Source organism: Petromyzon marinus, chromosome 2 (genome assembly GCF_048934315.1).
Source record: "Petromyzon marinus isolate PM22_M1 ecotype Great Lakes invasive population chromosome 2, UKy_Petmar_22M1.pri1.0, whole genome shotgun sequence".
NCBI lineage: Eukaryota > Metazoa > Chordata > Hyperoartia > Petromyzontiformes > Petromyzontidae > Petromyzon > Petromyzon marinus.
In genome coordinates, this window is record NC_133668.1 from 3,937,452 (window position 1) to 3,960,555 (window position 23,104).

The following is a 23,104-nucleotide window of genomic DNA, read 5'->3' on the forward strand; positions in this document are numbered from 1 at the left end:
TTGAATAATATTACCAATGCCCAGCCATCTGAAATGGTAATTGCGAGCCAATTTGTCTCTGGGCTCAATGTGAAACGAGTTACGAACGACGGCGGTGCAGAGCGCACACTCACCTCCATCTTCATCGACGACAGCCTCTGCTTGGCTTCCTTCTCCAGGCTCTCTCTCTGCTTCTGCAGCTGAACATCGGCACATGGCTGTGGTTACTATGTGGCAGGTGCGGGCCTCAGTGACCTGGTCGCAGGTGAGAATTTTAGTAATGCCCCTATATGTACTAAATATAAAGCCTATAAGTCACGCTCCATAGACTTTCGATACACACCATATATACACCCTTTCTGTTCACCTTCCATAGATCCTCTATCATATCATATATCAACCGCCATGCATAAAACCGATTGTTATAGGCTGCTGTGGGGTTATGCTACATTGTGGGCATCAGAGGACAGAGCAGCAAAATCCATTGTTGTACTGTGCTTCTATGCTCTCACCAAGTTAAACAAGTATACTTGGTTTAAGCTCTCTGCCCTCGCCAGCACGCACTTACCGGGAGTGGTGAACTGTGGCCAAACAACCTCTAAGACTACGTACAGGCATCGGGAGGCCCTCATCCAGCAGTGACAAAAGGGCTGCACGTGGACTCTACATAAATCCACGTCGTATTGTGTCGTCGCGGCGTGGGAGTGGTGTGGGAGCGGCGCGGGCGCCAGCGCCGTGGCACCTGTGAGCTGTGGAGCGCCTGCTCCCTCTCCAGCGCTGCCCTCAGTCCATCGCGCTCCTCTTGCAGCTGCACAGGACACAGGGGATGGTAACCACACGTGCGCCACTATCAGGCGTTGGATGGTACATGGGGGGGGGGGGGGGGGGCGGGGAGGGGGTGTCTGCACCCTGCTCACCCTCCCAGACGCACAGAGAACGACACAGCAAGGTGGGTGGGAAGTAGTAATGGGATTGGGTGGAGGCCAGAAATGTGCAGCATTCATAGGTTTGTAAGATCTTTAGAGTGTTTGGCATTCCGGGTGGACTACCATGTTTACTTGGTACGTAACAAAGCATTGGTTAATCGATTAAAATATATTCCTATGCTCATGATACATGAATCGAATTGTGGATGTGAGAAACAATGATTTACACTTTACGCAAATTTTATTGGAATCACACGCCACTGTTACTTTACACGAATGGAGTGAACAAAAACACTCAAACGAGATGGTCCAAAGAGCATAATCCTCTTTTTAAATTAATCGACTTAGAATTGTGACAAATCGGCAGGGCTATGAATATTTACCATTTCCCACCTCTGAATTATTGGGCTTGACAAAATCAATCGCAGTGTGTTATAAATTTGGTTGAACAAATTATAATGAAGTGAAAATGTTCCACTTACTGTCAAACACTGCCTGTTCATCTTCTCTTTAATTTTAACTATCTCATTTTCTGAAAATACAAACACACGCGCATATATATATACACGCACACATATACACACGCACACGTTTATACACACAAACGTGAGGAGACATGTAACAACGGCCATCACTTGTCTCTAAGTGAAGGTGACGTGATTACAGGAGTTGTGCAATTTGACGCCTCGTGAAGTGTCAAAGGCTCACTGGCTGGAAGTCACAGGACAGGCCCGGGTCTAATGAGTTAATTATGGTTAACAGAGATGTACACATACACACACGAACGCACAAAGACACACACGATGACGATTGACTACGGCTACCAAGGCCGAGATTTGAACCCTTGAGATCCTGCAGCTCAGTCAAGTGACCTTTATCTGGGTCGTTACATCATGCAGGCACGCGCTGTGTAAGTGTAAACACAGTGCATAACTTCAGCGCTCTTGACTGCTGGGCTGACGTGCATGGGCAGCACGTGAAGATGAGGGCAACGTGTTAAGGTTACCAGTCTCACCGAGCTCCGTGCTCTGCTGTTCCTTGGCCAGCAATGCACTGTGAGATGCCTCTACGCGGCTCTGCAGGGCCGACAAGGCCAACTGCAGCGCCATGTTCTCCTCAGCGAGACGCGCGGCCTCTTCGAGATCCGTGGTGTCCACCGGCTAGTAAGGGCAGGGGAGGCGGCAGAGGGCACGAGTAATGGCCGCTTGTTCCGTATGGCTTGGTCAGTTCTACGCACACTGCACTGACCCCTCCACATTAGAGAGCACGTGCCTCTGCATACCACGTGAGTCGGTCCCGCTGCCAGTCCGCTATTACTGCTCTTATGCGGTTTCCAGTTAACTTTTGTGTTCACGTAAGTACTGGTTATATGACCAAACTTGCTTAGAAAAAATGTGTGTGAATTAGCAGAGAGCGGTGGAGTGATGATTAGCGCACTGCGCGAAAAAACTTGGCGATCGGAGTGAAATTCCCAAGCATGGCTAACATAAGCAGCAAGTAATATTAGAACATGCCCTTTGGCCTTCACTAGGTCGACTCAGCCTGAAATCGAGTACCTAGTGTGTTGAGTAAACAAAAGGGCCGGGCGTTGTGCTGACCACGTCACCCCTTCGTACATCATGCAGGCCCTTTATGGGCGCTCACTAACCTCACTTGTTCCCACATTCTCCTCAAGGCTATAGGGCAGCAGTGGCTAACCGCCGTCCCCCGAGCCGCATGCGGCTCTTTGATCCACCACACGTGGCTCTATCGAAGGGGAATAACGTAGAACGTGCTACTATCACAGAAGCAAAGAATAATGATTGTCTCCCGTACTCTTTGGTTCTTTAGGTAAAGTCACGTAGGTAGAAAAATAATAGATCACGACATTTCGATCGCAACACAAGAGCCAACTGCTGACATAGGAGGCTCCTATGTAAGCAGTTGGCTCCTATAGGAGACTCCTATGTCAGCAGTTCTCCTGCTGTATCTGTTCCACCTGATGACGGTCGCTTGTGTTGCGATTGAAACGTCGTGATCTATTATTTTACTTCTACCTAAGTGACTTTACCGAAAGAACCAAAGAGTATGGATTCCTGCAGTCACGAAAGCTTCAAATCAAGATTGTCTCCCGTGTTGTGGCCAAAAAACTGTCAATATATATACTCATACATTTGGCTCTTTGCAGAACTCACGTGTACTTTGTGGCTCTTGGCCTGTTACAGGTTGGCTACGCCTGCTATAGGGGGATCTTTGTCGTTGTAAATGAGCGCGTAATGACTACCGGTGTGGGCGAGGGCTGATCTCCCTCTTCCTCCCTCAGAGCCTCCAACTGCAGTGTCAGCCGCTTCGCGAGTGCCTCCTGCTCCTCCAGACGCTCCCGCAGCCGCGCCACCTGAAGCTTCGCGTCCGAGCCGGCCGGGCATCCTCCTTCGGCCTGTCGTTGCCCATGCGAGTCCTGTCAACAGCCAGAGTACCCGTAGCAGCAGCAGCGTCAGTCTTTGAGCCTTAATGAACCCAGATCACCCTTACCAATAAGATCACACTTCGTATTGTCTTAACTCGTTTTTTTTTACCTTCTGGCACATATATTTGATAAACATTGAAAAATTCACCATGCAGCGCACTCACCATGCAGCACACTTGTACATATTACAAGAGTTTTGTATCTCAATCACTAGGCCCCCAATTGTGAGACTTAATAGCGCACGATGGTGCGACAGTGGTACATATGGAACGCGGGCTGGCGCAGTGTGGTGAGTGTGCTGCATGGTGAGAGTGTGCTGCATGGTGAGAGTGTGCTGCATGGTGAGTGTGCTGCATGGTGAGTGTGCTGCATGGTGAGTGTGCTGCATGGTGAGTGTGCTGCATGGTGAGAGTGTGCTGCATGGTGAGCGTGCTGCATGGTGAGAGTGTGCTGCATGGTGAGTGTGCTGCATGGTGAGTGTGCTGCATGGTGAGAGTGTGCTGCATGGTGAGAGTGTGCTGCATGGTGAGTGTGCTACATGGTGAGAGCGTGCTGCATGGTGAGAGCGTGCTGCATGGTGAGAGTGTGCTGCATGGTGAGTGTGCTGCATGGTGAGAGTGTGCTGCATGGTGAGAGTGTGCTGCATGGTGAGTGTGCTGCATGGTGAGAGTGTGCTGCATGGTGAGTGTGCTGCATGGTGAGTGTGCTGCATGGTGAGTGTGCTGCATGGTGAGCGTGCTGCATGGTGAGTGTGCTGCATGGTGAGTGTGCTGCATGGTGAGTGTGCTGCATGGTGAGAGTGTGCTGCATGGTGAGTGTGCTGCATGGTGAGTGTGCTGCATGGTGAGTGTGCTGCATGGTGAGAGTGTGCTGCATGGTGAGTGTGCTGCATGGTGAGTGTGCTGCATGGTGAGTGTGCTGCATGGTGAGCGTGCTGCATGGTGAGTGTGCTGCATGGTGAGTGTGCTGCATGGTGAGAGCGTGCTGCATGGTGAGTGTGCTGCTTGGTGAGAGTGTGCTGCATGGTGAGAGCGTGCTGCATGGTGAGAGCGTGCTGCATGGTGAGAGTGTGCTGCATGGTGAGAGTGTGCTGCATGGTGAGTGTGCTGCATGGTGAGTGTGCTGCATGGTGAGAGTGTGCTGCATGGTGAGAGTGTGCTGCATGATGAGTGTGCTGCATGGTGAGTGTGCTGCATGGTGAGAGTGTGCTGCATGGTGAGTGTGCTGCATGGTGAGTGTGCTGCATGGTGAGTGTGCTGCATGGTGAGCGTGCTGCATGGTGAGTGTGCTGCATGGTGAGCGTGCTGCATGGTGAGTGTGCTGCATGGTGAGTGTGCTGCATGGTGAGTGTGCTGCATGGTGAGTGTGCTGCATGGTGAGAGCGTGCTGCATGGTGAGAGCGTGCTGCATGGTGAGTGTGCTGCATGGTGAGTGTGCTGCATGGTGAGTGTGCTGCATGGTGAGAGCGTGCTGCATGGTGAGTGTGCTGCATGGTGAGTGTGCTGCATGGTGAGTGTGCTGCATGGTGAGTGTGCTGCATGGTGAGAGTGTGCTGCATGGTGAGTGTGCTGCATGGTGAGTGTGCTGCATGGTGAGAGTGTGCTGCATGGTGAGAGTGCTGCATGGTGAGCGTGCTGCATGGTGAGTGTGCTGCATGGTGAGAGCGTGCTGCATGGTGAGTGTGCTGCATGGTGAGTGTGCTGCATGGTGAGAGCGTGCTGCATGGTGAGTGTGCTGCATGGTGAGTGTGCTGCATGGTGAGTGTGCTGCATGGTGAGAGTGTGCTGCATGGTGAGAGTGTGCTGCATGGTGAGTGTGCTGCATGGTGAGTGTGCTGCATGGTGAGTGTGCTGCATGGTGAGTGTGCTGCATGGTGAGTGTGCTGCATGGTGAGCGTGCTGCATGGTGAGCGTGCTGCATGGTGAGAGTGTGCTGCATGGTGAGTGTGCTGCATGGTGAGTGTGCTGCATGGTGAGTGTGCTGCATGGTGAGAGTGTGCTGCATGGTGAGTGTGCTGCATGGTGAGTGTGCTGCATGGTGAGCGTGCTGCACACTTTCTTCACCTTGTGCGCACCATCGCGCTGCACCAGGGCATCATCCAGCTGCTGTCGGAAACTCCTCCGGGCAGTGTTCAGCCTCTGGTGCGAGATAGACAGGAAGGGAAGATGAGGTGGGGAGCTTAGGGTTAACAATTCACCCGCTCCCCACCCCACAGTGATCCCATGAATTATCACAATTAGGCGTCATGACTTGATGTACGGCTGTGACCGAATCACTCGGAATGCACTTGATCTTGTCAGATCTCAGAAGCTAAGCAAGTTTCAGCCTGGACAGTGCTTCAGCAGCAGACGGCAGTCCAGAAATATCCATTGCTGCACTGTACTTATACGCTTACACATCCCAACTTCACCAATTCATGCATGTGATTGGATATAAGAATTGATTGCCACGATCGGTTGCAGGAGTCACGTCAACCAATAACATACTAAAGGTGTGAAACAATAAATTGTAGTGATCCATGTCATGATTCCATTAGGCCAGTGGTTCTCAACGTTTTATGGCTATGACTGTACCTCCTTGTTGAATTTAGTTTCAACCGAGTAAGCCCCTTGGCCTGACCCAACATGGTTCAGAGAAATAAATGCATGCATAATGAACATCAATATTTTAAGCAATTGTCCATTTTGTGAGGTATCCTAACCAGCTAGTAACTGCAAGCGAATAAAAACGAAAATCAACAGACGCTCTGCACGCGTGACGTAATGTGTTCGTGCTCGCTGGTTACTCTTGGAAACCACATCGTTTACTATTAATGAGTTTAGAAAGGTATTTTATATCGTGCTAGGTTTCCATATGGATTTACATTTTATTACAGTTATTTTATATTAGCAGATTCATACATGTGGCCCACTCAACTCTACAAACAGCTACCCTCGTTACTTTGCGTCCATACTTGTTGCTCGATTTGCCACTAAACCTGCTAATGAAACAGCTCATAGACACTTCTACACTCCATCATTGTATCCTTTTAAACCCTATCTTTGTCCCATTACTTCACCAGCACTCCTTCCAAACTTCATTTGCTCTTAAAAATAACACCATCTGCGAGCTACTGCTATTCGTCCAAGGTTCGCCGCTCTTCATCCTTTCACAGAAAATACTTGTGCAAACTATAAATTCGACGATTCTTATTTCTGGGTGGTATTGAGCTTCATCCTGGCCCAAATGTAAAGAACTCGTATAATTCTGTAGATTTTTCCGCCAGAAAAGGTGTTGGTGTTCTACATGTCAACATCAGAGGGCTTGTGATTAAATGAAATCAACTAAAACTAGAAGTGGCAAATCTTGACCCGGACATTTTTTTCCGTAGCAGAAACATTTCTCACTCCTGCCGTCAATGACTTGCAGATTACGATTGACAACTACAACCTTTTTCGGCTTGACCGAGGATCTAAAGGAGGTGGAATTGCCATCTATGTTCGTAATACTACTGCATGTTCACCAGCTCACTCCTTGTTTAAAAAATGTTGCTTTGAAGGTTTGGCTCTCAGAATAACTCTCCCAAATAATCAACAGATATTGGTAGTGTGCTGCTATAGACCGCCTAGTGGGAAGGATGTTGAAGCTGCATCTGCACTGAGAGCTTTTTGGGGGCCTCCTTAAAGGTGAAATAGTTTTAGTGGGTGATCTAAATTGGAATTGGCTAAACCCGCCGGCCGTGGCCACTAATTTTACAGATGAATGTAACCTGTTTCAATTAATAAATGTCCCCACAACACCCAACCTAAAAAATCCGGGACAGTCAACTCTGCTTGACGTCCTATTGACAAATCCCCCTCACAATTTTGCACTGACTGATGTTCTGGATAATAACCTGAGTGATCATTCCTTCATTTTTGGAGTGAGATCATCAGCCAGACCCAAAGCCCCCCCTAAAATTGTTGAGAAGCACTCTTTGAGGCACTTCAGCACTCAGGCATTTACTAATGATGTGCTTCACTCGGATATTGATAAGGTCTGTGATATCCCCAACCTGACTACGGCTTGGGAGACTTTCAGGTACACGTTTCTCCAAATTCTTAACAAACATGCTCCGTTGGTTAGATTTAAAACTAAAGGCAACCGCCCACCATGGTATGATCCTTTTGATTACAAAGCTCATGAAAACTAGGGACAAGGCTTGGGAATGTGCTCAGAAAAGTAATTTGGTAAATGACTGGCTAGAATACAGGATTTTAAGGAATAGATGTGTCAAAAAAATATGGCATGCAAAAAATGCCTACTTTTCCCCCACTCTCCTGGAATCACATGGAAATGCCAGGATTTTCTGGAAAACAATCAAATGTATCGAAAAGGCATCCAAAACAGAAAATCTGCCCGTTGAGCTAAACCGAAATGGGGAATATTTTTCAGATTCCAAAAAAATAGTTGACAATTTTAACCTTCATTTTTCTGAAGCTGGTAATCTTTTTGATAATATATTGGGAGTCACCCCTGCTCATGCAAATTCCTACACCCCTGTCGAAACATTAAACGAATTCAGTTTCCAGCCAATCCACGAAAGTAATGTTCTGAAACGACTGTCCTACCTCAAAGGGTTCTGGAGCCATTCTCTAACACAAGGAAGTCGGCAGTAGAGTGGCTATTGTGAAAGTTATAAATGACAAAAGCCTTCATTTCATAACTTGGCGACAACATGTCAACTGATATATAATTACAAAAAATAAGAAAAATAAAAACACTCGAAAACTAAATTCCTCAGAAGCATGTCCACTTGGAGGGAAAGCAGACGCAACGACAGAGCAGCTGAAACAGTGGAGCGCAGCAGAATAATCAGATGCAGGAGCAGCAACAGCAGCTGTCTGAGAAATGGAAGCAGACGCCACAGCAGTCAACGTGAGCTCCGTGCTACGCCAATGCGGCGCCACCCCCTCGCCTCCTCGTGCAGCGTCTCCAAATGTCTGAGCTTCTGGTTGAGCGCCGCGTGCAGCTCTGAGGCTTTGTCGCGAATGTTCTCCTCGTACTCGGCCCGCAGGAAGCGCTTCTGCAGCTGCAGCTCCTGCTCCAGCTCACTCAGCCTCTGAGGACGCACCGGCACACAGAGGCGGTGAGCATCGAGCGAAACCATCGCTTACCCACGCAGTGGAACGCAAGCCTCTACTAAACTAAACTTTGTATTTTACCAAGGCGCACTTCGCTGTATAGCTCTTTTTCAGAAGCGACCTGGCCCCAAATGATAGCTCAACAAAGTGGCTTATCACGTGGGAATGTATCGCTGCCAAATACTCTGAACGCGTGACGTTGATTCTTAATGTGGAGGGAAATACCGGAGGACGAGGAGAAAAATCCACACGACCACGGTGAGAACATCTAAACTCCAAAAATACAGGTGTCAGAGTCGGGATTGAACCCACGACCTCCTGTATACCAGGCGAGGTAGTTAACATCTCGCCACCACGGCACCCGATTGAGCAAGCAAGAAAAATAAATCAATGGGTGGAGCCCTGCAAGTTCCAGGTTTGTTCCCTGCTACAACGTATTTTTGCTGTAGGGACAGTGTCATAGCAGAGGCCACTATCCCCATAATACACGAATGACTATTGAGTTGTTGAGTTTCCAAAGTGCAACTTATTATTAATGAAAAATTGCAGTCAAAACAATTCACATTTCGATGGGGATGTGTAGGTGGAATGATCAACATCTCCACTTTGGCATGAGAGGCTGGTCCTGCGAGAGTGTGAGGTAGGGGTGTGTTCGCGTAGCGGTTAGCGCACTGCACTATGCACCCGGCAAACTCGGGCTTGATAACTACCTCGCCTGGTATACAGGAGGTCACCATCAGTGACGATTATCTGAACCGGTCCTGGGCCTCCTCTAGGTCAACTCAATCTCAAAATAAGTACCTGGTGCGGTGTGTAAACATCGCCACTGGGGATACAAAGGCGGCCGGGTGTGGTTCTGGCCACCCACGCCCTTGTGTGCGGTGCTGGCCTTCATAGGTGCTCGCTAACAGCACTTTCCGCAGCAGTCTGTTCAAGATATACGGGGGGTGGGGGTCTTTGTATTTTGCAGGGGGATGAGCCTCATACCTGACTGCAAACGCAAGTGCGGCGCCATCTCCTGAAGCGCCGCTCACACTGCACTCACTCACGGCTGCCCCTCGCCGTCTCGCGTAACACGCAGTGAGAAAGGCTCACCCCGTCAATTCAATTCCAATTCCTTCCATGAATATCGGTTTGTAATCACAAACATCATGGCTAAAAACAGTGCTTGTGTTGAGGCTAGGAATAGTATTTGTGTTTGATTAAGGGGGTAGGTCTGGGGCTATGTTAGGAGTCAGAGTTCGGGTTTGTTTAAGGACTATGACTTGGGTTTGGTTTTAGGACACAGATTTCATGTTAGGGCCAGAGTTAGGTTATGGCTAGGGCCACGGTTGTTGTTCGGGGTAAGGCTAGGTTTAAAGATAGAACTGAAGCATGGGCTATTGCTCATGGCAGGGTTAAGTTCAGGGTCAGGTTACGTATAAATAGTTGACGTGATGGACACCGCTTCGACTAAGATTTTGGTTGTAATAATGGTTTGGTTCAAATTCCTCATCTTTAATGGAAACATTACTGTCACGTTTTCATGACCAAGGCCGCTCAAAACTGTTGCCATCTCTCACGTTCTGCAATGTAACGATCCACCCCGCACCTGCACACGAGATTATTTCGTCGGCGGATCCTACCTCGATCATGTTCCCTCCTTTGGCTCCTTTTTTTTCTTGACCACCATCCATCATCCTATCTAGCAATGGGTTTCTGCCCAAGTCCACGAATTCTTCTGCAGAGTCAATATGATGTCTCTAAATTTACATATGTTCACTAATCCATGTTTTCCCTTATCTGTATCTCCGTGTAGGCATTCTGTGTTTAAAGTGCGTGTTATTTAACAATGTCACAAATGGACCGTGATAAGAACTTCTTCAGACGCAACAATGTCTCGTAGAAAACAAACAGGGTCCTTTCCCAGAGATGAACTACCAGGATTTTTTTTTAAATACCCAACCGCTTAGTCCAATAAAATACAAACTACATCACGTCGCTTTAAAACTGCATGAGAAAATATTTCCGCCGTTAATCATATTTGTAATAGTTCCATAAGTTAATAATAGGTTGAATATTATGAAAAATCATAATTATTATCAGTCCCGCACACGAGATCTCCATCTGCCAATAGTTACAAAGAGCCCTGCATCAAACGGCGGTTATTAGCGGTGACTCAGTTGTTCTGAGACTCCTCTATTTATAGGCGATGAACGGTGACACCAATCCGAGAGGCAAGGGTATCTCCACATGCTCTCCCTCACAGCTGTGTTCATGCATCACTCATTCTGAGTGCCCCACTGAGCACATTTCTTTGCACAGAGCTCAGTGGTTCGATTTAGATAAGGCACCTGGAATACACTTCATCAGACACAATCAAGTTTGCAACAAGGCCCAAGGTTAATCACTATAAGCAGATATCAGTGCTTGACTTGGCAGCATAGAGGTTGTGGTTTCTGCATAGAGTCACCCTGTAACTCAAGGTTTACCAAACGCCACTCCTCAGGGCCCACCATGGTCCACTTTTTCACGTTTTTGACCAATCTTGTCCGTTAAAATACAAATGATTCCTTTCGAAATAGCACGGGCCCGATGACCGATGAACATGCGCCATTCGGCATCGAGAGTATCCGCAGCGGCAGACACCGAAGACCTGCGCGCCTCACCAGCGTGAGCGTGCGAACAGTGGCCCTGAGCTCCTGCAGAGCGCAGATGTCGCTCGCCTCCGTCTGCGTTGCCTTGTTCTCTCCAAACAGGTTGAGCTCTAGGAACTCTGCCAGGCAAGGTCTGAGCGGTGGGAGAGAGGGAGGGAGAGACGGGTGGAGAGCAGAGACATCCAGGCACGGAGCAGAAGGGCTTGCAGTGACTTTCCACCACGCTGGGAGGTGTGATATAATGTAATTGGGTGAAGTTCTGTTGATGAAAAAAAAAGTCCCCCTGTTAATTTCCAATGGTGGATCTCACCCAATGGGAAAAAAATATCAACACTCATTTGTTAAGGCCAAATCTGTCCATAGGAAAACCACTGATGACTTTCGTTCAGCTTATAAAATGTGGCCCTCATTATCCTCCACTGGAGCAATTTTCCATGCTACGGTTGCGTAAATTTCCACGCAATCGCCAAGACGCAATGGGAAAATACCATGAAGTAGTTATTCTTTAGTGACTGACTGGATTGTTAAGTTAGACAACTGTGTTCAAGTCACAGTAATCAGCGAGTTGTTGCACAATTTGTATCTGCCTTGTGGCTCTTACACTACTAGGTGCTGTGAAGGCCATCAGCTTATCAGTCTCTGTGAATCGATGATGCAGCCCTTCAAATACTGTACTGTACTCTACATTTCCCAGTGGTCAAGCTCTGGAAGACCCGTACAAGTAACGACGTGCATTTTGCTCACGAAAAAATATAATAAGACATTAAATGGCTTGAATAAGCTCAAGCAAGAGCCTGTAACACAGTAACAAAGACATCATACTCTTGGCCCCAGGGTTGTTTCCTAGGCTAAACTGCTAATGGCTTTCATGACAACTCAACCTGTTTGGAGAGAACTGCTTTTTGTTTTTAGTGTTGGTGCGAAAGAAGTTCAACGTAAATACATACGTAAAACAACGCACTACTTTTTATTTTATCCGATTAAAAAGTCCAGAAATACTTTATGATAAAATAGTCCATTAAGTCAAATTGAAAGACAAACCTTCATAGTAATTACACACATGGCTGTTTGCAAAATCCCGTGTGCGATATGCCATGTGTGAAATTAACATATGCCAGGCACTATCAGTAACATGCTAATCAGTAATCATTCAGCTAATATTAAACCAAGCTACAGTCAGGACTTGTAATGCCATGCATATAAATTGCTGAACTGCTAAGTTAATTCCACAGAATGAAAAGCCCTGGTAGAATTATTTGAATAAAAATGTTTAATAACACTCCTTTTTTTACTAAATTTATGTTTCTCCATTCTCCCATGGAGAAGCAAAATGCTCCTTCATGGAATAAATAAAAGGTGACCTTAGTAAATTTTAAATAATCAAATAGTTAATAATGAAAATGTATCAAAATTAGTGTTATATTCTTGGTTCTTTCGGAAAAGTCCCGTAGAAGGGAAACAAAAAAATAATAAAAATATAAAACAATAAAATTATCACGACGTTTCGACTACAACACAAGCAATCATAATCAGGTGTGAAAACCACAGCAAGAAAATCCCTGCAGTCACGAAAGCTTTAAATCAAAATGTAAAATTAGTGTTGATTTTTTATTTAAAGCTTTCGTGACAGCAGGGATTCATATTCTTGGTTCTTTCGGTAAAGTCACGTAGAAGGGAAACAATAAAATAATACAAATATAATACAATAAAATTCTCATGACGTTTCGACTGCAACACAAGCAATCATCATCAGGTGTGAAAACCACAGCAAGAAATTTTGAAAAAAAAGTGGCGTTTTTTTTTACGTTAGCACCACGGAGAGCGATTTGACAGTTTGTTCAGATGGACGAGTCCATCTATGTTCGGAAAAGAGGAGGGGGGAGACGAAAAATAATGGCCAGATGACAACAGTGTCATCCACGTACCTATTCCATAAGGTTGGGCGCAGAGTGGCAGTCTGGATGGCGTCAGTCTCAAATTTCTCCATGAAAATGTTAGCTATAAACCGGAGATAGGGGGGAGCCCATTGGGGTGCCCTCAGTTTGTTTGTAGAAAGTTCCATTCCAAGTGAAGCATGTATTGGTTAAGCAGTGTCTCACCGGGGGGGGGGGGGGTACCTCAGTGTTTAGTCCTTGATGAACCAAGTCTTCAATGATTGCGATAGTGTCAGGTACAGGAACAATGGTGAATAAGGAAACTACATCAAAACTTTTGATTTAAAGCTTTCGTGACTGCAGGGATTCATATTCTTGGTTCTTTCAGTAAAGTCACGTAGAAGGGAAACAATAAAATAATAAAAATATAAAACAATAAAATTATCACGACGTTTCGACTGCAACACAAGCAATCATCATCAGGTGTGAAAACCACAACAAGAACATTTGAAAAAAGTGGCCACTTTTGCAGTCGAAACGTCGTGAGAACTTTATTGTTTTATATTTTTATTATATTATTGTTTCCCTTCTACGTGACTTTACCGAAAGAACCAAGAATATACATCAAAACTGACAAGCAGGTCGTCTGGGGACAGGGAAATACCCTTGATTGTCGATACCAGGTGAATAGAATTTTGTACCGCAGAGGTGGTGTTTCCAGTGAAAGGCCGCAGGATTTCAAATAGAAAATATGCCAGTTTGCAGGTGGGGGAGTTGATAGTAGAGACGATGGGACGAAGGGGTGTATCTACTTTATGTATTTTTGGTAAGCCGTATAATCTTGGTGGCCTGGCAGCAGAAGGTTTCAACGAAAACTGTTTGGTTTGATAAATTAATGCGGTTGAATCAGAAATGATTTTGTTGGTTTGTATGACGAGGCTGTTGGTGGGATCTCTTTTTATTCCTGTATAGCTGCCATCGTTGAGTAATTCTTGAATTTTGTTGTTATATTCTATTTTATCCATGATGACAGTGGCATTGCCCTTGTCGGCTGAGAGGATGACAATATCATCCCTCTTTTTTAATTTATATAATTCAAAACGCTCATCTTTGCTGAAGTTGCTAGCTGGCATCTTAGCGTTTTTGAGGGTTGCAGCAATTTCATATCTTGCTACGTCTGCAGCGATGTGACCCAGGCCATTGAGAGCCACGTGGTTTTCACACCTGATGATGATTGCTTGTGTTGCAGTCGAAACGTCGTGAGAATTGTATTGTTGTATATTTTTTATTATTTTATTGTTTCCCTTCTACGTGGTGACTTTACCGAAAGAACCAAGAATATAATAGAATGTGTTGTTTATATTTAAAGTTGAGCATTTTGATGTGACGTCACATTTCTCAAACCCTCCCCCCTCCCCCCTCGTCACAAATGTCTGACGCCCCCCCCCCATGTGCGTGACGTCATTTAAGGACGGCCCCTATGGGGTTCAAACCAATCAGAATCGAAACCAGTCCAGGGTTTGTGTTGCACCAATGGTGTTTAACTATGCACTCCCAGAAGCCGCGTGGCTGGAGGGATGTGTAAAGTAAATATAATAATCCACAGTATTTATGCACCCACAGATAGAAGGCGTCTTGTTCCACGTATGTTTAAAAAAATTTTATTTTATTATTTCCCTTCTACGTGACTTTACCGAAAGAATAAGCATACGTTGCATCATTGTCAAGGTTGCAGCGTGACGACAAAAATCTCTGCGATGACGTTTGTCTCAATCTCGTTCCGCGTGTATATGACGTCATCACTCAACATTACGTAATGTTCACTGCGCATGCGCACGATAGCGGCAGACACCTCTTTAAGATGGCGGCAGAAGCCTACGACGAATAGGCCTTTCGCCGTGAACAGACGTGAGCTGCGGTGAGGGCTGGGGGTGGTTTGTTGCGCGCTGGTGGCGCCCTGATCGCCATACCTGGCTGTCCCGGTCGTGTGCCAGAGGCCGTGCAGAGCGAGCGCCGCGTCCTGGCGACCCTCGCACACGGCGCTCGCACACTGGCCCAGGGCCGAAGCCCCGCGTCGCCTCGTCGCCATGGCAACTGGGTCACGTGCTGAGCCCGGGGGGAGGAGGAGTGGGGGGATCACGTGGGTACGCTCGGGGAGTCATGGGGGGCGGGGGCTACACGTGGGGACATCTGCAGACAAACTTTGTGGGGTCCTCAAGCAGCTGGTCGGGGTTGCAATGTTGGGGTGGTGGCCGGGTTTAATTAAATGCCTTAAGTTGATCAAATAACGAAGCAGACAATTCGCCTCCCCATATCTGTCCCTTCCACAGACAATATAAACGTATATTTTGCACATCCCATCAGCCACGCGGGTCTTCTGGGCGTGTGTAATTTCAACACTGGGGTATAATACGCGAAAAACTCTGGACCGGTGCCTACAATAGTTTTAAAAGTAATGCTGGCGAACTGCCAAACGTGTATAGGAAATGCCCCTCTCTCTTAGATTATTAAGAATGTTTCTTTTTAGCGCCATGAATGCCAAACTAATTGGACAATTCCACATAGGTTCACTTAACTTTTATTTCACCGTAGTGGTATTGCAAGCGAGACCTGGAAAAATACTAGTAGCATATGTCCCATCAGAAATTAAATAAAAACTACTTCGTTCTATTACCCCATGGGTCTTTCGGACGAATGTCCAGCAACATTAGTTTAAGTAGGAAAATTCTGGACTGGTTTCGATTTAATCACGGAACAATCCCTGTTTAATAAATCTTACAATACTAAGTTTTGCGTGATGTTATAAAGGTATGAAACCTATCTGCTTCATACCAAATGGATGTCTAATAAAATCAATGTGACACCGGAAATAAATAACCAAAGCAACACTACACGTTGGTTCCACGGTGGATTAGGAACCTTATCGGAACTCGACAACTGGAAAGAAGGCTGATAAAATACTACATAGCTATGTGAACAGGCATGATATAAGCTATACAGGAGCATAGTGTGTACAGAAAGTATCACAGGAATAGCATCGCTCGTGGCCTCCCTGCATGTGGTTACTGTTGGTGGAAACCCCAATCAGAAGTTTTGAGAATTCAAATCCCGGTCGTGTGTCAACTTCGCCTATATCTTCTTGCCAGGGTCAGTATAAACAAGAAACTGTTTATGTGAAGTCAAGTCCACGGTAGATGCCTAATGGAAATACTGACCGGCAATGGAAATACGGAATTTCCAACACTGGCTTAGTACTGCCAACAGCGACGAGTGCTGTTCTATTTGCGCCACGGTGGCTATGAGATGTTAACTAGCTCGCCTGGTATACAAGGAGGTCGTGGGTTCGATACCGACCCTGACGCCTGCTGTGTATGTGGAGTTTGCGTGCGTCTCTCTCTATCTCCCTCTGGGGTCGCGTGGATTTTTCTTCGGGTCCTCCGGTTTTTCCCATCCACATTTAGAATCAACATCACGCGTTTAGAGTATTTGCCTGCTATAAATTTCCACATGATGATAAGCCACTTCGTTGAGCTATCATGTGTGATAGCCAGGTCGCTTCTGCAAAATAAAAATGGTAAATAGTTGAGAGTTACATGGAGAGTCGGGAAAATGGGAACACGGAAGGTAGAGAGTATATCTCTCTATATATAAAAGGGAAATGTGTGATTGCGTGTCTGTTCAAAATGTTTAGCGTACTTCCCGACATGCAACAAACTTGAAATTTGCCATGTGGGTACATGTGACCCGCGTGTGCGGAAACGAAACGGAGTGTGCCTGCTGATCGCGGGTAAAGTGCCATACAAATGTGTTGCAGGTCTAAGGCGTTCTTCGCGCAGCATTGCTTTATTATTTGAGTCGTTTACTGCCGTACGCGCCCTGAAAGTTGTGTGTGTGTCTGCAGCAAGCGCGTGTTATGTGTACCTATGGTTAGCGCTACGCTGCGCTACGAACCCGGCGACCCGAGTTCGATTCCCGCTCACGGCCACCACCGGTGACGATTATTTGAACCGGTCCTGGGCCTCCCCTAGGTCGACTCAGCCTCAAACGAGTAACTGGTGTGGCGTGTGTGAACATCGCCACTGGGGAGACAAAGGCGGCCGGGCGTGGCGAATCCAAGTCCCGGGTGAAGCCGGGTAGTAAAGCTAGTACAGTATAAGTACACATGGGTTCAAGGTTTAAAGGACAACTCCAGGACAACTTTAAGTTAAAGGTTATTGCGCAAACCGGTCACTGACGCATGTGCATCGAGACAATGCTGGAGAGACAACGACGAATTGTTTTCTATTTGCTTGATTTGACAAGGGAAACGTTTTGATCTCTCGCTTTTTTACTTTCTCTTTTTTTTGACCGTGCAATATAAAAACACAACACGACACTTCGATGCTCTCACAGATATCGTGGTAAGCTCGCTCCTTCAGACGAGGAAAAGGGCAAAAGCATCAGTATCCACGTAACAAGTCTTTAAGGCATTCTCTCAACATCGAGGGCTATGTTTGACTGTTGATGTTTCTCGGATATCATCCATCCGCAGGGATGAAGACGCTCGCCATAGCAGCAACAACAAACACGCCAATTGCTCTGCGTTGCGGATAAGCTGTCGCGTAAAATAAAATAAAAAACACGGTTACTGTCTCAACGTCACGTCCTTAGAAATACGCAATCCTTTAAATACACACACACAAAACATTGCATATCCCGAAGCAAAGCACCGAGAAACAATGTGAAGACAAACTCTCAGTAAGCCATATTTAACGAGGCCAGTCCACATGCACAAAACAGATCCTCCGTTTGTACCGCTCCCATTCGCCGATTTTCATATCTGGCCGCGTCTACCTAGAGGAAGCCCAAGCACGACTAATCCACTTTGATGTTAAACACGGCCAGGAATCGAAACCGGCTCACTGGGATAATTGTGCTAAAAAAATATACACATCAAGAAGTGTATGTAACGACGAATTCGTACAAAGACGCACAAACATGGCAAGTTGAAGACCGACACGCGTGCTCCCCTTTAGTGGCGTGGCAGCGCGCACACACACAGAGCAAGAGAGAGACTGGCGCTGTTGTCTCGTGAACGCGGTGACTTTAAAGTCCGGATAAAAGTTCAGCGATGAGCAACGTAAATGGCATTGTAAAGTCCCGTCAGAGCAGCGGAGCGCAGTGGTCACCGTGCTGAATACTGCCTCGCCATCGTTGGGCACGTTGCCCGTCCAGAGGAGGGGACGGAATTGGCAGCCACGGTGGGGAGACATGCTCGCTCCGCCGCTGGACCATTCTTCTACAATTCGTAGAAGTGGCCTTCTTCAGGTGAAAGGAACAAACCTGTCCGGACGACAGGGCTACAGGTTTGTTCCTTTCACCTGAAGAAGGCCACTTGTGATGCGGCCGAAACGTCGTGAGAATTTTATTGTTTTATTTTATTCTCATTCTACGCGACTTTACCGAAAGAACCAAAGAAGGTGGAGGCACAATGTTGTTTTTACGTTCGGGGTGGTTTGAGCCGGCTAAACAGCAATATATTGGGGGTACACATCTCCATTACAGCCTTATATTTGGGGGGACACATTGAATATTGGGGGGGGGACACACACATCCCCCCCCCCCCAAATATATTGCTATAAAATAGATTTCTGTTTATATGATTGTGGTTATGGTTGTACTTTATTAATCCCTAATCTCTGCCGTTACATACAATGAAACAAGAAAAGTTAAAACAAAAATAAAGCAATGTAATACAATACACTATTAGACATTGTAAAAACATAAAAAGTCCATCCTACGTGTTAGTGAATTTTTGTTAATATTTTAGGCAGGAAATTAGTTTTCAAATTTATATATTTATATTTGAGCAAGCGTTGACTCGATGGCTAAGGCCTTGTCGGAGTGTACCGGCTGCGACGTCTCATTCGTGTTTGTGCGGATTGCACGGTCTCTTGTTCTGGACGACCACAGTCGCACACTGCCCCCGTGGGTTTCATGGAGAATTTTCTTCCTTCACCGTCCCACCACAACCCCACACACAACACATTCCCATTCATCGCCATGGCTCGGCCAGCAGGGGGAAAGAACGTCAACAAAGTAAAAAAAAACGACGCCACTGCGGAACAGCGCGGGCACCCGGTTAAGGTGTGGTTCGAGTAGGCAGGCAGGCAGAGGGGGGAGTAACATCCCACGTTCTAGAAGGCTCTCCCCACCTCGTTCTATGTTGTATATATGCAGAGAGTTAAAAGTCGCCCCCACACACACAGAGACAGGAGGACGAGGTGCCGCTTGGCCATTCTGAAATGTCGGCCGTGCTTCCCCGTCGTGTTTTGAAGTAGCTGATCGCACGATAATTAGTTTCGTTGTGTCTTTTAAACGGCACGGCACTGTTTGTATTACGTTATTGTGCCAATAATACTCGTGAAGTAAGCGCTTACTGGAGGTAGGTAGGGAGGGAGGAAGAGTGGGGTTAAACGTAAACAGACCTGAGACAAGTTTAGAAGGGTTCCGCGGCATCACGTCAGTGGCCCTCTCTCTATATTTTTAACCCGAGCACGTAAGGCGAATATATTTAAACACTTGCTGCTGTCGTGACGCGAGCCGCTTATTATAATCCCACCGTGTACAGAGAGAGAGGAGAGAGCTAGCAAAGCAGGGAGGAGGAGGAGGAGGGAGCAGGGGCGGGAAGTTTTTTTTCGGGGTAAATAAAAGAGACGAGGACCACACCGTCCACACGGCCACCGCCTGAGAACGGACAAGGGAGTTGTTGTTGCTGTTGTTAAACAACAAGGTGGGTGAACGCGGATGAAGAGTTCGTAACTCGCGTTGACCGACACTGTTTCGGCGGCGAAAGCGTCATTCCTGGTTAGCCGAGGGCTCGGCGGGGTTTTGTTGTCGACAGGTCGGGGATCAGCGCTCCCCGAGTCTTTATTTTTATTTGTTTGCCGAAAAGTCGTCGCCGCCGCAGGCGCCTTGTCGACGTTTCGGGTCCCCCCGAACCCGTGCGCCACTCCGCAACACAGGCGGTGAAACCGAACACGAGTCGTGGGGTTTGTTTAACACCCCCTTCGCCGAGGAAGCGATGCCGGCCCTGTCCACCTACTGCCACGACTCTGCGGCCCCGGAGAGGGCCTCGCTTGTCATCATGCCCGGGAGGGCCGCGTTCTCCACGCAGCCCGGGGCCCCGGTCCGCGAGAGGGTCGTGCCCGTCATGGTGATGCCACGAGCGGGCAGCGTGCGCCCCAGGCCGGCCAGCCCCGCGCGGGACACCATCTCGTTCCTGACCGGCATGAGGTTCGAGCTCAGCCCCAAGTCGCGAATCCATCCGGAGGTGACCACCCCCACGTGCGTCGGTTACTGCCCAGACGACGACGACGATTGTTGGATAAGAACAAGGGCAGAGGAGGAGGAGGAGGATGAGCAGCAGCAGGGGCAGAGCTGCTGCGCCTGCAAGGAGAAGCCCTGGGGTCGCCTGTACCTCAAGCCCGCGACTGCACACAACGCGCGCTCTGCTGGAGATGTGGGACAACAACGCGGGGACGAGCAGCGGGCGACGACGAGACGGTCGCCCATCCTCACGAGCGTCCGCACAACGCCGGTGGAGGCGATCCCCGCGAGCGACAGGCTCCGGAGTCAGCTGTCGGTGCCGTGCGCCCTCCGCCAGTCGTGCCTGGAGGAGGTCGAGCCCCAGGCCACGGGGCTACCCGCTGGCACCGCGGCCGCAAGAGCCACCTCGCCGAGCAGGGCCACCGCGCTCCGGCACCCGGGGGCTCCTCACGGCCGCACAGACGGCGAACCTCGTGGCAAGCCTGATGCAGCCTCAGCGACCACGCACCACGAAGCTCCAGACACCACCACCACCACAACCACCAAAAGCAGCAACAGCATCAGCAAGCAGGATGACCACCGCTCAGAAATGGAGAAGCAGGACGAGTACCTGCGCTCCAGCAACCGCTACCGCTTTCACATCATCCCGGACGGCAACTGCCTGTACCGGGCTGTGTCGAAGGCGGTGTACGGCAGCCAGGACATGCACGCCGAGCTGCGCGAGCAGACGATCCACCACATCGTGGACCACCTGGACGAGTTCGGCGCCCTCATCGAGGGAGACGTGGGCGAGTTCATCGTGGCGGCGGCGCAGAACGGCGCGTGGGCCGGCTACCCGGAGCTCACGGCCATGAGCCAGATGCTGGGCGTGGGAGTGCGGCTCACCACAGGCGGCAGTGCCAATTGCCCCACCGTGTCCACCATGCTGCACAGATTCGGCAAGGGCAACGACGAGGATGGCCCCACCATCTGGCTCAGCTGGCTCAGCAACGGTCACTACGACGCCGTGTTCGACTCGCCGCTGCCCAACGACGAGTACGAGCGCTGGTACGAGCGCTACGTGGCGCAGCAGCGCGACGACGAGGAGATGGCCAAAGCCATGGCACTGTCCCTGTCCAGGCTCTTCGAGGAGCAGAACATCAGGACCCGTTAGCACGGCTACTCTCCTCTGCGGATTGGTGGGTTGGTGGCTCGCGACCAAAGTTTGAGGATGTTATGAAGTTCCCACTTGGAATGATTTGTATAGGGTGAAATGATTGGAACGTGAAGGAAACGTATTAATGTACAAGGCAACTTATGAATGGCAGTGCACCCAGCCAGGTGGCTGGGCTCCGGGCGGACCAGTTCTCCTGGGAAGCTGCATGCACTGATTTGGTTTTGGTAGAAGAGAGAGTTCTGGCTCGTGAATCCATCTGCCTCACACGTCACCCGAGACTATGAAACCAGAGATTGGAGTGTGTTGCCACCTCGGTCTGGAGCCGAGTCATGGAGAGGCAGGCACATCGTTGCCTGCGTGGCAAGTGGACATTGTTGGTTTGTGCAAAGGAAATGGCTGGGCCACATGTTTTCAGTGTGCTTTTGGTGTAGAAGGGTGAAGGTTTTTGTTTGTGCATGTGTAGTTTTCGGACCAACTGTTTCAAACACGCACAGTCAAGCATTTGCAAGTATTTTCTAAGTAGCATTTTAAAAGCAGTTGTTAAACAGATGTCTAATTTCGTCCTTTATTTACACGAAAACAAATTCTGGTTGTGGATTGTCTGCAGATGTGAAATGTTAACCGGTCACTTTCATGATATTGGTCGGAGTCGGGAACATTTCTAAAATGTAAATGCTGGACAATGTAAGTTACATTACTTTGCTGGGTTAAAGGTTAAGCTTTTATAGAGTACAAAGTTAACTAGATTTACACTGGAAGGCCCTCAGTTTGAGGGTGACAATAGTTAAGATTACAAGTTTTAATAGAGTTCTCAATTTAATATTTGGCATTGTGACACGATTTGTCCATTGTAAAATATTGTGAAAGGTGCCGAATAAGCGCAAATTATTACATGTCGCGATTGAATTCCAGTATAGGAATGTTTCACATTGCTGTTTTGTCAACACTGGAAAAATAAACATTTAACTTTGCATAAAAAATGGCTTCGTGTTTTCATGCATGTTGTAACGTCAAGGATATCAAGGGTGGGAAAATGCATATTACAAACCTTTCTGCCAATGTGTTGCATACATTGACTTAGTGAGGGGACCACAGAGCCGCACTGGAAAACAAAGCTGACTTCCTAATGCCATGTTAATGCTCTTAATGTAATTATATTGGCCTAGGGCACAATACAACTCAAAAGGGCTGCTGACCAATAACAGCCAAGAAACAAAAACACCCGAAAGGATTTCTAACTAGAGATGCAGTGTTGAAGTCAAATTGTTAAGAATTGGATTGTGGAAAAGGGCATTGTCACACCTCCGATTAACATGGTTGGCTACGAACGGTGCGAAAGAAGTTCAAAATACGAGCAATGGCTGATGAAGCAGGAGTTAATCATTGTCACCTTGCCTCTTGCTGTGTTATTAGTTACAGCCCTTTCAAATAAAAGCCGTTTTAAAATATTTTCCATCGGAGAGATTTTACCATATTTTACTGTGGTTATCGTGGGAGGGGGCAAGAGCAGGAGATTGTGTTCACCCATCATCGATGTCAGCCATAGCTGGGAAACAAACTAGGGCAACCGGTTTCATAGTTTAAAAAACTAACCACTTCGCCACCACTCCACCCACCACCCGATTAAAATTTAAGCTGAAGTCACTGGCTTTTCAATTGCTCATGGAAAATTCTGGC

General features: G+C 47.8%; 2 protein-coding genes across 2 annotated transcripts in view; one reads left to right on the forward strand and one right to left on the reverse strand.

Moving 5' to 3' along the window:
* C2H10orf67 (chromosome 2 C10orf67 homolog) overlaps positions 1–15,081 on the reverse strand; it is a 32,054-nt gene extending 16,973 nt beyond the window's left edge. The window contains exons 1-9 of the mRNA XM_032966494.2: positions 14,934–15,081; positions 11,102–11,222; positions 8,288–8,431; positions 5,415–5,489; positions 3,169–3,342; positions 1,921–2,065; positions 1,388–1,437; positions 722–787; positions 114–179 (exon numbers count right to left, since the gene is read on the reverse strand). Coding sequence (XP_032822385.2) covers positions 114–179; positions 722–787; positions 1,388–1,437; positions 1,921–2,065; positions 3,169–3,342; positions 5,415–5,489; positions 8,288–8,431; positions 11,102–11,222; positions 14,934–15,052 — 960 coding nt within the window. The 5' untranslated portion in view covers positions 15,053–15,081. The remainder of the gene's footprint in view (positions 1–113; positions 180–721; positions 788–1,387; positions 1,438–1,920; positions 2,066–3,168; positions 3,343–5,414; positions 5,490–8,287; positions 8,432–11,101; positions 11,223–14,933) is intronic.
* Positions 15,082–18,429: 3,348 nt separating this feature from the next.
* Positions 18,430–22,875, forward strand: OTUD1 (OTU deubiquitinase 1). Its single transcript, XM_032966467.2, has one exon. It carries the CDS (start codon positions 20,027–20,029, stop codon positions 21,422–21,424), a length of 1,398 nt encoding a protein of 465 aa, XP_032822358.2. The 5' UTR covers positions 18,430–20,026; the 3' UTR covers positions 21,425–22,875.
* The last annotated feature ends 229 nt before the right edge of the window (positions 22,876–23,104 follow it).

Coding starts and splice junctions, on each gene's coding strand:
- OTUD1 (XM_032966467.2), top strand. CDS start 20,027: ATGCCGGCCCTGTCCACCTACTGCCACGACTCTGCGGCCCCGGAGAGG.